General features: G+C 37.4%; 1 protein-coding gene across 1 annotated transcript in view; it reads left to right on the top strand.

Annotated features, from left to right (window-relative positions):
* The window catches only part of MTAP (methylthioadenosine phosphorylase), a 37992-nt gene extending 26675 nt beyond the window's left edge, over positions 1-11317 (top strand). The window contains exons 6-8 of the mRNA XM_039880706.1: positions 3744-3983; positions 7887-8009; positions 9701-11317. Of these exons, the coding sequence (XP_039736640.1) occupies positions 3744-3983; positions 7887-8009; positions 9701-9739 (402 nt within the window). The 3' untranslated portion in view covers positions 9740-11317. The remainder of the gene's footprint in view (positions 1-3743; positions 3984-7886; positions 8010-9700) is intronic.
* The last annotated feature ends 1735 nt before the right edge of the window (positions 11318-13052 follow it).

The following is a 13052-nucleotide window of genomic DNA, read 5'->3' as shown; positions in this document are numbered from 1 at the left end:
AGTGGGGTTAAGGTGCCCTCACTGTTAGCTTTGGGGAAACTAGTTTTTATATGACTGTGCAGGGGTGACCATAAAAGCTAAAATAAATCTGGAGATTTCAGGGGAAATAAGATGTGTATAAAATTCTTATCCCTTTCAAAATGGGGACAGCTTGGGAAGAAATAGACTAGGGAGAGAGAGCGCATGTTCATAGGAAGTCTAAATCTCACCCCAGGCAGAAAGTAGTGACTTACAGTGTTAGGGGTAGAGGATGGGGAAGAAATGCTAGTGATATGTACAGAGCACATGTAAATGTGTGGTGGACAATAGTTACCTTTTCTGGCCTTTTTTGAGACCAAATTAATTCAGGTATTATTAGTCTAGACAAACCAAGGACCCCCACATAAAGATTAAAAGAGTCCTGTCCACACAAGGACATACACCTGGAGCATCCAGATCAGGTGACCAGGGAGACTGCCACTGGGCCCCATAGTACATCTACATAAGGCCACACTACTAAGCCCAGGAGACTTAGCAGCTCTATCTGATACATAGAAACAAAAACAGGGAGGCAGCCAAAGAAACATGGGTAGATGAACATGTCTCAGATGAACAAAACAGAGCTCCAGAAAAAGAACTAAACAACATAGAGACAAGCAATCTGCCAAATGCAGAATTCAAAACACTGGTTATAAGGATGCTCAGTGATCTCAGTCAGGACTTCAACAAAGAGATAGCAAACAAAAATGGAGAGAGAAAACATAAAGAACCAGTCAGAAAAGAAGAGTGAAATAATTGAAATAAAGAATACATTAGAAGGAATCAACAGATAAGATGAAGCAGAGGATAAAATCAACAATTTGGAATATAAGGTAGCAGGAAACACCCAATCAGTATCAATAAGAAAAAAGAATCCCCCCAAAATGAGGAAAATTTAAGGGGCCTCTGGGATATCATCAAGATACCAACATTTGCATCATAGGGATACCAGAAGGAGTAGCAAAAGAGCAAGGAATTGAAATCCTATTTGAAGAAATAATGATGGAAAACTTCCCTAACCTAGTGAAAGAAATAGACATACAAGCCCAGACAGTGCAAATATTCCCATACACGATGAAGCCAGAGGCCCACACCAAGACACATCATCATTAAAATGGTGAAGATTAAACACAGAGAACCGCAAAAGCAGCAAGAGAAAAGCAGTTACCTACGAGGGAGCTCTCGTAAGACTGTCAGCTGATTTCTCAACAGAAACAGCAGGCCAGAAGGGATTGGCACAAAATATTCAAAGTGATTTAAAGTAAGGATCTACAACCAACATTACGCTACTGAGCAAAGAAAGCTATTACTTAGAATTGAAGAACAGATAAAGAGCTTCCCGGACAGGCAAGAAAAAGCTAAAGGAATTCATCACCACCAAACTGGTATTTCAAGAAATGTTAAAGGGACTTGTTTAAGAAGATGAAAAAAAATCAAAATAGGAATAATAAAATGGCAATAACTAGCAACAATTATTTTAAATGTAAATGGATTAAATGCTCCAATTAAAAGTTAGGGTGGTTGAATGGATAAGAAAACAAGACCTTTACATATGCCGCCTACAAGAGACTCACTTCAGAGTGAAAGATACATACAGACTAAAAGTAAAGGGATGGAAAAGATAATTCATGAAAATGGAAACGGGGGAAAAAAAGCTAGGGTAGCAATACAGACACCAGACAAAATAGACTTTAGAACAAAGGCTATAACAACAGTTAAAGAAGGACCCAGTAATCCCACTTCTGGGTATTAATCCAAAGAAACCCAAAACTACCTCAAAGGAACATGTACATCCATGTGTTCATTGCAGCATTATTTACAGCAGCCAAGATATGGAGGCAACCTGGGTGTCCATGAGTGGATGAATAGATAAAGAAGAGATAGTGTATGTATAGATATAGATGTGTGTGTGTGCGCGCGCGTATATGTATACGTATATATACGTGCACACACACACACATACATACATACATACACAATGGAATATTACTCAGCCATAACAAAGAATTAAATTTTGCCATCTGCAACAACATTGGTGGACTTAGAGCATATTGTGCTGAGTGGAGTAAGTCAGGGAGAGACGAATGTCATGATTTCACTTATATGTGGAATCTAAACAACAGCTCATAGATACAGAGAACATTTTGACGGTTACTGGATTGTGGGGCGGGGGTTGGAGGGATGGGCAAAGAGGGGAAGAGATTAAGAGGTACAAATTGGTAGTTACAAAATTGTCATGGGGATGTAGAGTATAGCATAGGGAATGTAGTCATATTGTGATAACTATGGTGTCAGATGGGTACTGCATTTATCAGGATGATCACTTCGTAAGTTAAATAAATGTCTAATCATTGTGTTGTACACCTGAAACTAATGTAATATTGTATGTCAACTATAATTGAACAAATAAAAATATAAGTTTTTTTTTCAAAAGGATAAAGGAATAGAAACAAGATGATTATTTTTCAACCTGTTTATTCAAGTTCAGGGTTACAGGTGGCCGGAGCCTGTCCCTGCAGCTTGGGGAGCCAGGCGAGAACGTACCTTTCCATAATAGGGCACACTCATACATACCCATCATCACTCAGACTGGGACAATTTAGATACAACCTAATGTCACATCTTTGGGGTGTGGGAGGAAACCTGAGTACCCAGAGAAAACCCACGCAAACATGTACAAACTGCATAAAGACAGTGGCCCCAGCCAGGAATCAATGTTTTCTTTTTGTCTCATCAACATTATCAAAAAATGTTGTTATTTGAGAACTGGCTATATTAATAATCGATAGAAGACAAGTTTAGCATTTATGTAATGTTTACAATGTGCCTGACACAATTCTTAGCTCATTTAATCCTCACAGTATTATACAGTATTATTCCCATTTTACAGATGAGAAAACTAAGACATACAAAGGCTAGTGAATTTTCAGCAATGCTTAAGTAGGTTAACAAGCTTAAAAGACTACTTTTTAATTTTTTAATTAAAAAGGAATGTTGAAGCACAGGCTAAGAAAAAATGAAATTAATAACCTGGAGATTAAATGTGCATTATTTATTAAATAACATGTGCATTATTATTAAAGACACTGGGAAAAGTGGTCAGACTTTTAAATGTTTCTGAGATGCATGTGTGACCTTGCCACTAAAGAGGCACCAAGATAAGTTTATCCCTGTACAGAAAACATCTGCTCATGGCTCCGTCCTGTTTTTACTGTGTGTCCTCAGAGAGGCAATGGGCAAAAAAGATTTTGAAGAAATCGCTTTCTAATCAAAAAAAGCTCTTACAAAAGTCTTCAGATTTTGAATAGAAGAGTAATGAGAATGAATTTCTCAGGTGCTTGGAAACAGTTCTCAGCACATCTCCTTGAGGTATGTGGATAAGGAGCAGCACCTTAGCTGAGCCTTAGAGGTTAAGTGCTCAGACTCAAGTCCTTTTTCATAGCTCAACTTTGTCTCTTAAAGCTGTTAAGAAGTAAGTGGGATTGAAACATGTAAACAAATTCCTGGCGCTTAGAAAAAGCTCACTGTTGGCTCTTCTCCCTGTGAGTTATATGAGTAGGGTCTGGGGAAACAATGTAAGTGGGTTCCTCTGAGGGCCCGCAGCTACTAGGCTTTTATAATAAAAACCTTTAAGTAAGTGATCAACTTGTTAAACAGAGAGAACATAAAATATTAAGCTATATGTATGTTTGCATGTTTTGAGTTTACAATTCTTCCTTTGCTAGGTCCTTATAGAGACTGCTAAGAAACTAGGACTCCGGTGCCACTCAAAAGGAACAATGCTTACAATCGAAGGACCTCGTTTTAGTTCACGGGCAGAAAGTTTCATGTTCCGCGGCTGGGGGGCAGATGTTATCAATATGACCACGGTTCCAGAGGTGGTTCTTGCTAAAGAGGCTGGACTTTGCTATGCAAGTATCGCCATGGCAACAGATTATGATTGCTGGAAGGAGCATGAGGAAGCGGTATGTGGAATTCTCTTCTGAACATGTATGGCTATGATCACCATTAAGAGAGGATCTTAACTATTTGTTTCTATTGTATTAGTTCTAGAAACTGCCTTCCTACCAGGTTTTAAAGTCAGCTGTTAATACACTGACATTAGATATTACTAGATATGTTCCCTTTGGAAAGTGAGAACCAAGATCTTCATAGGAAGGAAAGACACTTATTTAAGGATCAGCATTGTAGGCATATAGGAGTGTTGGGAATCATATTGAGACTTGGGCCTTATTTTAAGGATAAAGGTATTTATTGGTTATAATCTCCTTGTGCTGAGCTACTGTTTATTTTTTTCAAAGGGGAAAACTATATCTTACCTCTTCCTAGTAAGTGAACTCTACATTCATGTCTATCTGTTTAACCTAATATTCTATGCTCGATGTAGGAGTATGACAGCAAACAGACAGGTTTGTAAAGAGCCAACGTTCTGGGTTTTTTTGTGGGAGGTAGTGGGGTTGGGGCAGAGATTAAGCAAACCAATATGAGAAGGCTCAGGATTATAAAGAAATAGTGCGGCGAAATATAGGAGTACATCTCCTATATTTGAAGTCTGGGAAGCCTTCCTTAAGTGTGATGGGCAAGATAGGCTTGCTTGAGTGGAGCAGATGGGGAGAGAAAGAGGCAAAGCCATGGAGTCTGGGTAAGGATCTGAGGTGGGAGGACAGTGAGAGGTTTTAGGCAGGAAAGACAGCAAGGTCCAGCTGGCATTTGAGGACGCTGGACTACTGATGTCAGGCTTCCAAAACAAATACTTTCATTGTGGAAAACTTCAAACATCTGCAAAAGTAGAGAATCTAGTATAATGAATCCTAGTTACCCAACACTCAGCTTCTATAATTACCAGCCATGGCCAATTTTGTGTCACATACATACCCCCACCCACTTCCCTCTCCCCTGCCCTCGTTATTTTGAAGCAAATATTTTTCTAAAAGATCTCTTTTTAAAAAAAAAATAATAATAATAAATAACCGCAAGATCATTATTAGGTCAAAAAATATTGATATTCCTTAATATAACCAAATATCCAGACTGTTCACATTTTTTCTCTTGTGGTCCTCATTTTCGACTATTCAAATCAGGGTCCCTTACAATCCATACATTGCATTTGCATAATGTCTCAAGTCTCTGTTAATCTAATATTCCCCTCTTTCTTTTCATTCCTTGCATTTTACTTGAAGAAACCAGATCATTTGTCTCATTTTAAAATGCAGAAAGGGATAAAACTACAAGGAATTGTGAAGTGTAGGATGGCTCTTCTGAGCACATTTAAAAGAGGTGACATCTCCCGCAGGGTCGCTCTTACGTAACACCAACCCAGAGCTGCTTATTTCACCATCCAATTTCATGTAAAACAGGAGGATATTCTTGCTTTCTGTCCATCCATGTGAATGGAATTTGAGTCATAGATGAACACTGGCTCTTTGTTTTGCACAAATACCTTACTCTTCAGTGTAATTAACTATGGGGATGCTTTTTATGTAAGATTATAAATCCTCACACAACATAATCCCTGACTTGGCAGCTCTGGTCACCTAAGGGATAGCTCAGCCTCATGGTATTGAGAAGCTGCTTCCAATTAATAGACTTCAGCCTCTGCCACTCCCTGAGAACAGATTGCTTCCTGCCTATGGCTTTCTGCTCAGTCTAGGAACTGAGCTAACGGTGCTTTCCTTTAGTGGGTCACATGAGGTTTGGAAAGCACTCAGTTGGAGCTACTTCAGTTAAAAGTAGAGCAACTAGTAAGTGAGTAAGGCATGAGGGAAATAATGTTAAATGCCACAAAGAAGGAATAACCAAGTTGACATCATCTTGACCAGCCAAGTGTATCATTGTGCTTCAAACCAGTGCAGCCTGGCGTGATAAAAAGGTTTTCGATTTTCTAAACCCACCTTCAAATTCTTGTTCCTCCATTTACATGTGACACTGGGCGTGTTATTTAACAAGTTATCCTTTTCTGTAGGATGGAGCCACAGCCTGGAGATGAGAGGTGTGAGTTGTTCAGTTGTTGTTGTGACCTTGCCGGATTACTGGGAGCATTAAGCCAAATGATAGGTGTAATGCCGGCTCCTAGGACGTGGTCATCAGATGGCAGCAATGATGGAGTTGGGAGTGGAAAGACCAAAAAGTTTATGAAGAAGGAAATTTTTGAGATTTGAACTGGACATTGAACAGAGGGTGAGGCTCGGTTGTAGGAGATTGGTAGAAAGGCATTTCGGGTGGAGCCCAGCAGTAGGAACAGAGGTCAGGATCCATATAAAGATATCAGCCATAGGAAAAGTATAAGGAAAAGACTAAATATGAGGTAAACCTCTTGGATGCTTTGACCCAGCATTCAAAGACTCCACCTAAAATGTGTCTGTACATGTACCTGGCAGGCACCCAGCTGGCCACTGCTTTGTGTTCCCTCTGCTACAGTACTTATCACTTTTTTCTAAACACATCTTGGTGTTTGTGGGAGGAGTCTAGACTTTATACTCCAGGAAATAGAATGAAAGGTGTAATCATTGTGCCCCTGAATTTTAGATTTCTTCTAAGCATAGTGAAGTGTGACAAGTACTCTACTTCCGATCATCCATTTCATATTCACAACTTTTCCACCATTTTTTTTATTCTCTAGTTATATATAAAAGTAGACAATAATGGTGAGGGGAGGGCAAAGAGATTGAGAGGTGTAGGTGGATGGTTGCAGAATAGACATGGAGATGTGGAGTATAGCATGAGGAAGATAGTTAATCTTGGAATGAATATGTGGGGGGAGAGAAGGGATACTAGATTTGGTGGGGTGATCGCTTTGTGAGTTGTGTGGATCTTCGATCAATATGCTGTACAGCTTTGTGAGTTGTGTGGATCTTCGATCAATATGCTGTACAGGTGTGTTGTATGCCAACTGTAATTGAAAAAAACTCATTGAATTGTACAATTTAAAGAAAAAAGTAGACAATAATATGAACTTTCGTGATTACAACATCCAGCTTCAACCATTATTATATCAGCTTATAGCTAATCGTATTTTATCTACACTCTGATCCATAACTTTTTCCATAAACCTGTATGGAGATATCTAACAGAACCACATTGCCGTGATTATCTAACATAATCACAATGCCAACAGTAATGCCTTAATAAACCCAGGCAAAATTCCAGTTTCTAATTATCTCAAATATCTCAAATGATTTTTCTTTACAGACTTTCTAAAAAGAAACTCGTCGTTTGACCTGTACAGTTTCCCAGTCTGAAATGCAGAAATCATCTCCTTAGAGTAGTAGTTCTCTGTCTTCTGTACTTTCTGTAAATTGGCAGCTGGATCTAAAGATTTAATCAGATTCAGGTGTCATAGTGTTTTGTTTTTCCATCAGGATAGTGGGTTGTTTATTTGATTTGGCTGTTTTTGTTTTGTTTTGTTTTGTAATGTTAGCAACTCATCCATTCATTGGGAGCTCTAAAAAGGAAAAATGGTGGTACTTTGAGTGCATCGTTTTTATTTATTAGCTAGAAGATTTCTTTAAAGATGTGTTTATCTTCTGACTGGTTGATTTTTCAATGTAGTGATAGTTTTAAGACTGGAATCCATTCTGTGGACATAGGGAAAATAGCCACAGCTTTCTGAACAATGCTAACACATTATACATCTGAGACAGTTTCTCAGACACCATATCGAAAACGAGTGGTGCTTTTCAGAGGTGTCATTGAGTTTCTCCAATACCTCCCCCTGGGACTAAGCCCTCTTGATAAATGCAGGACTTGGGCTCAGGATTGAAACTAGAGTAAACTGACTTCACAGATCAGGTGAGAACTCAGGATAATGTTCTATGAAAGCAGTGGAATTTTTAATTGTTTGAAATAATCCCATGCTGTTGTTTTCCTAGGTTTCAGTGGACCGGGTTTTAAAGACCCTGAAAGAAAATGCCAATAAAGCCAAGAGCTTACTTCTCACTACCATACCTCAGATAGGGTCCATGGAATGGTCAGAAACTCTCCATAATCTGAAGGTAAGTATCCTCAGCCATCTGCAGGCAGACACTTCCATAGGTCCTCAGCTGCCTTACCTCTTATTTGCATTTCACCCGTGGTCCATCCCCTCACGTATTTTATACTAACCTAGATGTTTTCTAGAAGTTTGCATGCCATTTACTACCATAATAACCTTTCGTGAAATTGTGTAGTCATATCTGGCTGGTAATGCAAAGCCATTGGAAGCTGAGGTGGGGAGAGTTTTATTATCTGCTCTACCAGGTCTAGAGGATAAATGTTCTTTAATGAATAAATGATAGCCCCTTTTCCTAAGAAGTGTTTCCTCATAATTGAAACAGAAAGCCCTTCTTATCATGAAAAGGAGAACAGAAAATAAATGCTGAGTTGGGGGCCATTTGTTTAGAAACATTTACATGCAGGTGAATGTGAGTATTATGCAATAGAGCAACACAACTTCAGTTCCTTTAAATAAGCACACTATTGATTTATGGGAAATGTGACATACTTTTGCTGCTGCTGCTGCTGAAGTTAATGTTATCTGCAAGATGTGATGGGTTGTTGTTTTTTGTTCTTTAGGTTTCCCAACTAACCCCATTTTGAATATATAGTCTCTTGAACTTGAGAATTTGTCAAACAATAGATTATTTCAGCTTCATTTTTAAGTAAAAATGCTGGATGTTAGAAATCATTGTTCTCCTCTCCTTCTCTGAAGCTTTTGAAAGTGTGTGTAAAATTGTGTAGTTTTCTGTGTATACATTTTTAAAAAGGGTTAGTATGTGTAGCTTTCATCAAATTCTCAAAGGGATATATGACGTAAAAGACAAAATGAAGAATTGCCGCTCTAGACAAAATTGAGAATTATGGCCTTTATTCTATAGCATTAAGGAACACCTTACAGTAACTCTTTATTCCGGGGTAGTGTTTTTCAGTCCTGTCAACACTGCAATGTATATTATTCATTCACTAATTCATTTCATAAATAGTGAGTGCCCAATATTGTGAAGCTGTGCTTGGCAAACATACATAAGACTTGCTGACAGGAAGAAGATCCTATTCTGTTTGAAGATACTAACATATTAAAATTTCAGTGAGTTTTTTCAGTGGGATAAGGTAAAAAATGGAGGTTGCATGAACAAAAATCCAGTCTGTGGGTTGGTGTATAAGTGTCCTAGTGCAACACTCCCCAACCTTTTCGGCACCAGGGACCGGTGCTCCTATGAGAATCTAATGCCTGATGATCTGAGGTGGAGCTAATGTGGTGATGCTAGCGCTGGGGAGCGCCTGCAAATACAGATGAAGCTTCGCTTGCTTGCTTGCCCTCCTGCTGTGCAGCCCAGTTCCTAACAGGCCATGGACTAGTACTGGTCCATGGCCCAGGGGTTGGGGACCTCTGTCCAAAAGGGGTTGCAGAAAAGTGAGAATCAGAGCAGTCCTCTGAGATAAGCATTATAAACCTCACTTTATAGGAAAAGAGAGTGAGGAGTTAAGAGTTATGCAGAAAGTCCCATATCTGGTTAGTGATTTTTACTTTGGTGAACATGAGAATTTTCTGGAGAGTTTATTAAAAGTGTATGTCCCATGAGCCCTCAGTCTAGAAAACTAGAATAGGGTTTTCAACCAGCATTCCAGGTGATTATCATGCATATTACTCACTGCCTACAGTGAGTGTTTGGTTAATTGTGATCTGTGCCTACTTGCTTCCTTTCAGAATATGGCCCAGTTTTCTGTTTTATTACCAAGACATTAAAAATAGCATGGCTGCTCAGAAGACAAGAAGACTTTCTAATTCTCATCATTTCGGAAATTCCCACTCAACTTGAAAATACGCAGAAAGGCTTTCATGCTGCTCCCTGCCAAGGAAAAACGTGTGATCAGACAAGACATTTCCAATATGAAAGATGCCTTCTGAAAAACATGGACTGCTTCAGAAAACAGAAGGAAAGCAAATACGAGTAAACATGTGGGAAACTTCTTACACTTTAGAAAAAAGACAAGAAGACACCATTCACCCATGCCCTCATTCAATTTATAATAAGGGTAGGAGGTAAAATCCAGTTTCCTGTGTTGCTGGGGAATATGAAGATGAACTGAGACTTTTGGGCTTTTTATTGGTGTCACTGTAAATTGGTACAGTCTCTCTGCGGGGGTCCGGGGGGCAGTTTGGTAAATGTATCAAAAGGCTTAAAAATACTTACACCCTTTGTGCTGGTTACTCCTAGGAATTTATCTTTAAAAAATTAGCAGAAATACATACAAGAATTATGTATAAAAAAGGATGTTTAGTATTAGTTGTAATAGCAAATATTCAAAACAATCTGAATATCCAAAAATTGGAAATAAATTATGGTTTAGCTCTAATTAGATTGTGAAGCAGCCAACTGAAGATCATGTTTTTACACAGTAATGTCCTGAAGAATTTATCGCTCTATAATATGAAATGAAAAAAAGGTTATGTAAACATTTTACAGTACTAATTTTGTTTTAAAATTCTATGTAAATGTACAAAACAACTAGAAAGAGATTATCTTTTGTGATTGTATTTGGAGGGGATACTGGATAATTTTAATTTCCTTTATATTTTTCTGCCTTTACATTTTTTTCTACAATGAATATAATCAAATAGTAAAGTTGTTTAAAAATAGGCCTTTTGAGCCACACTTCTCTTGCTCAGGCCCACTTCCACATGTAGAAGTGTACTTTCCCTTCTAATAAAGCTTTTCTTTTCTGCTGTAAAAAAATAAAATAAAAATGACTTGGATCCAGTTTTTGAAAACCACACTATTTCTCATAATAAAGCAAAATTTAAGATGGTAATGCTAAGAAAAGTTCTGTTTGAGTTCTATCTTTGTTTTTAAAAAAGGATCATTAATGACTTAACAGTGTTACTTGTGTTTACAACAACTTCTTGAAAAAGCTGGCCATTTAAAACTGGTATAGTCTTAAACTATCTAAGAGACTATATACATACATAATTTGCCAGATATTCTTTAAATTAATATTATACTTGTTTCTACTTTTTATGAGTTGATGAATTATTTTACAAATTGTAGCTTTTTGTTTTCTAATAAGATGGAAGCTTGCCTCTTACCCTTTTTTTGTTGTCAGTCTTATAGGAATCTGTTTTGTCTTCTATCACAGGAAGATCTTTTTTTCCCCAGAATTACTAATTTTCTTCTTACTGTGTTCTATTACTGGGTCCTTAAGGATGTATCTTTTGTCTGTTTAAAGAATCTGTGAAGTCAATGTGTTTGTGTCTGTGAGACTACCTTCAAGAAAATAAGCTAATTATAAACAGTAAAATAAACCAGTTACCCTCTAGCATTAATATTGATTTAATGTTTGGGTTACATGTGATTATGACTCTTGCATTCTCTAATGCAGTGGTTTCAACTCTGGTGGCATGTTAAAGATCCATGAAGAACCTAGAGAATCTGAACCAAGGATTCTCTGGTTCTGTAACCCATGATCATTTTCACTACATGGTACTGTATACTATACTTTTCTTCAGTTTTAGATGTCTGAAAATGTCAAAGCTAAAACTGGCAATTTTCTTGCTACCTTCAGGAGGTACTCCCCAACTTAGGTACTTTTCTTGATCCAGTAGTAGCCTTTTCTAGCATCCTTATTTCCAGACTTCTCAAATGGAGTATATCCTTGTTTTCTGTTACTCATCATTCACTCCTTATACAAAATCACTATAATTTTCCTCATAACTCCTTGAGGACTTTGCTGACCATTTTTCCTCCAATACTTCTCACTTCTATGATTCATCACCATTTTTAATTTTTTATAACTACTTAAGTGAACGCCGTGATCAGTTTTGAGACTGGAAGTTTCCCTAGTGGATTATGGGCATAAAGGAAAAGTTCTAGCTTAGTGACTAGGCCCTTGGAAGAGAGCCAAGTTACTGATGAATACATTTGCATCTACTTAAAAATTTTTATCGGCGTTATGATTTGCTTATTTTTGTTCTGTTTTTTTTTTTTTTTAAATGAATTTGAGGATGAGACAACCAGAATAGTTCATATGGAAAGTTTTAACCAGAAAAAGAGTAGAGAAGCTAGAATAGCAGGGTTACATTTTAGACAAAATATTTTGCAAATTAACCTCAGTACATCCTGGAGTTTTTCATACTAGGCACCTGAAAAAGATATGGACTTGATTTCATAAGTATTTTGTTGCAGAGCAACATAAAATATTTTCAGAATAAAAAATCATTTGATGATTTCATTTGGAGAAGATTAAAGGAAATTGTCAGTGCTTTCAAACTATGCCCTCAATTTTATAGATGATTCAGAGTTAAAAAGTCTACATATCGGAATGTGATGACATTAGTGAACTGCTCTTTTTGACCTCACTTTAGTGTACAAATCCCTCCCTCATAGGAAGGCCAACTCCAAATATATACAAAAATACAAAGTATAGTAATGAATGCTTATCCATCACCCAGCTTTAAGAATTAATCAATCTGTTTCTTCTAAACCCACCCACTATCCTCTCATGTTATTTTGAAGCATTTCTTATATATTGCATAATTTCATCCATGAATACTTCAATGTTACTTCTAAAGGATAACTATTTTTAAGGTAGCCATGAAACAGCACACAAAGTTAATAAAAATTCCTTAATGTCATCAAATATGCAGTGAATATTGAAAAGTTAAAATGTCTCAAATGCCATTTTTTACACATTGTTTATTTGAATCAGGATCCGTTAGAGTTTACACATTGCAAGTGTTTGGTATGTGTTTTTATTTTTAATCTCTGTGCTCTACCTCCCCCTCCCCTCCCCCTTCTCTTCTCTCTCTGAAACCCAGTTGCTTGTCCTTGACAGGTTCATATAATACAGATCCTTATTACTATATCACCATAGTGTAGTTTAATATAGTCCTTTGTCCTCTATTACCTCTAAACTGATAAATTGAATCTAGACATCTTTTTCTGAGGACTACTTAAAAGGAGGTGTGGTATGTTCTTCCATTAGGAGAGTCATGTCATCTCTTGGATGTTAGCAGCCATCAGCTTTTAATGCTTCCCTATCCATTAATATGAGCTGCAAAA

Source organism: Pteropus medius, unplaced genomic scaffold, assembly GCF_902729225.1.
Source record: "Pteropus medius unplaced genomic scaffold, Ma_sr-lr_union100, whole genome shotgun sequence".
Taxonomy (NCBI): Eukaryota; Metazoa; Chordata; class Mammalia; order Chiroptera; family Pteropodidae; genus Pteropus; species Pteropus medius.
Note: the sequence above shows the minus strand (reverse complement) of the source record. Positions and strands in the feature narration are given on the sequence as shown.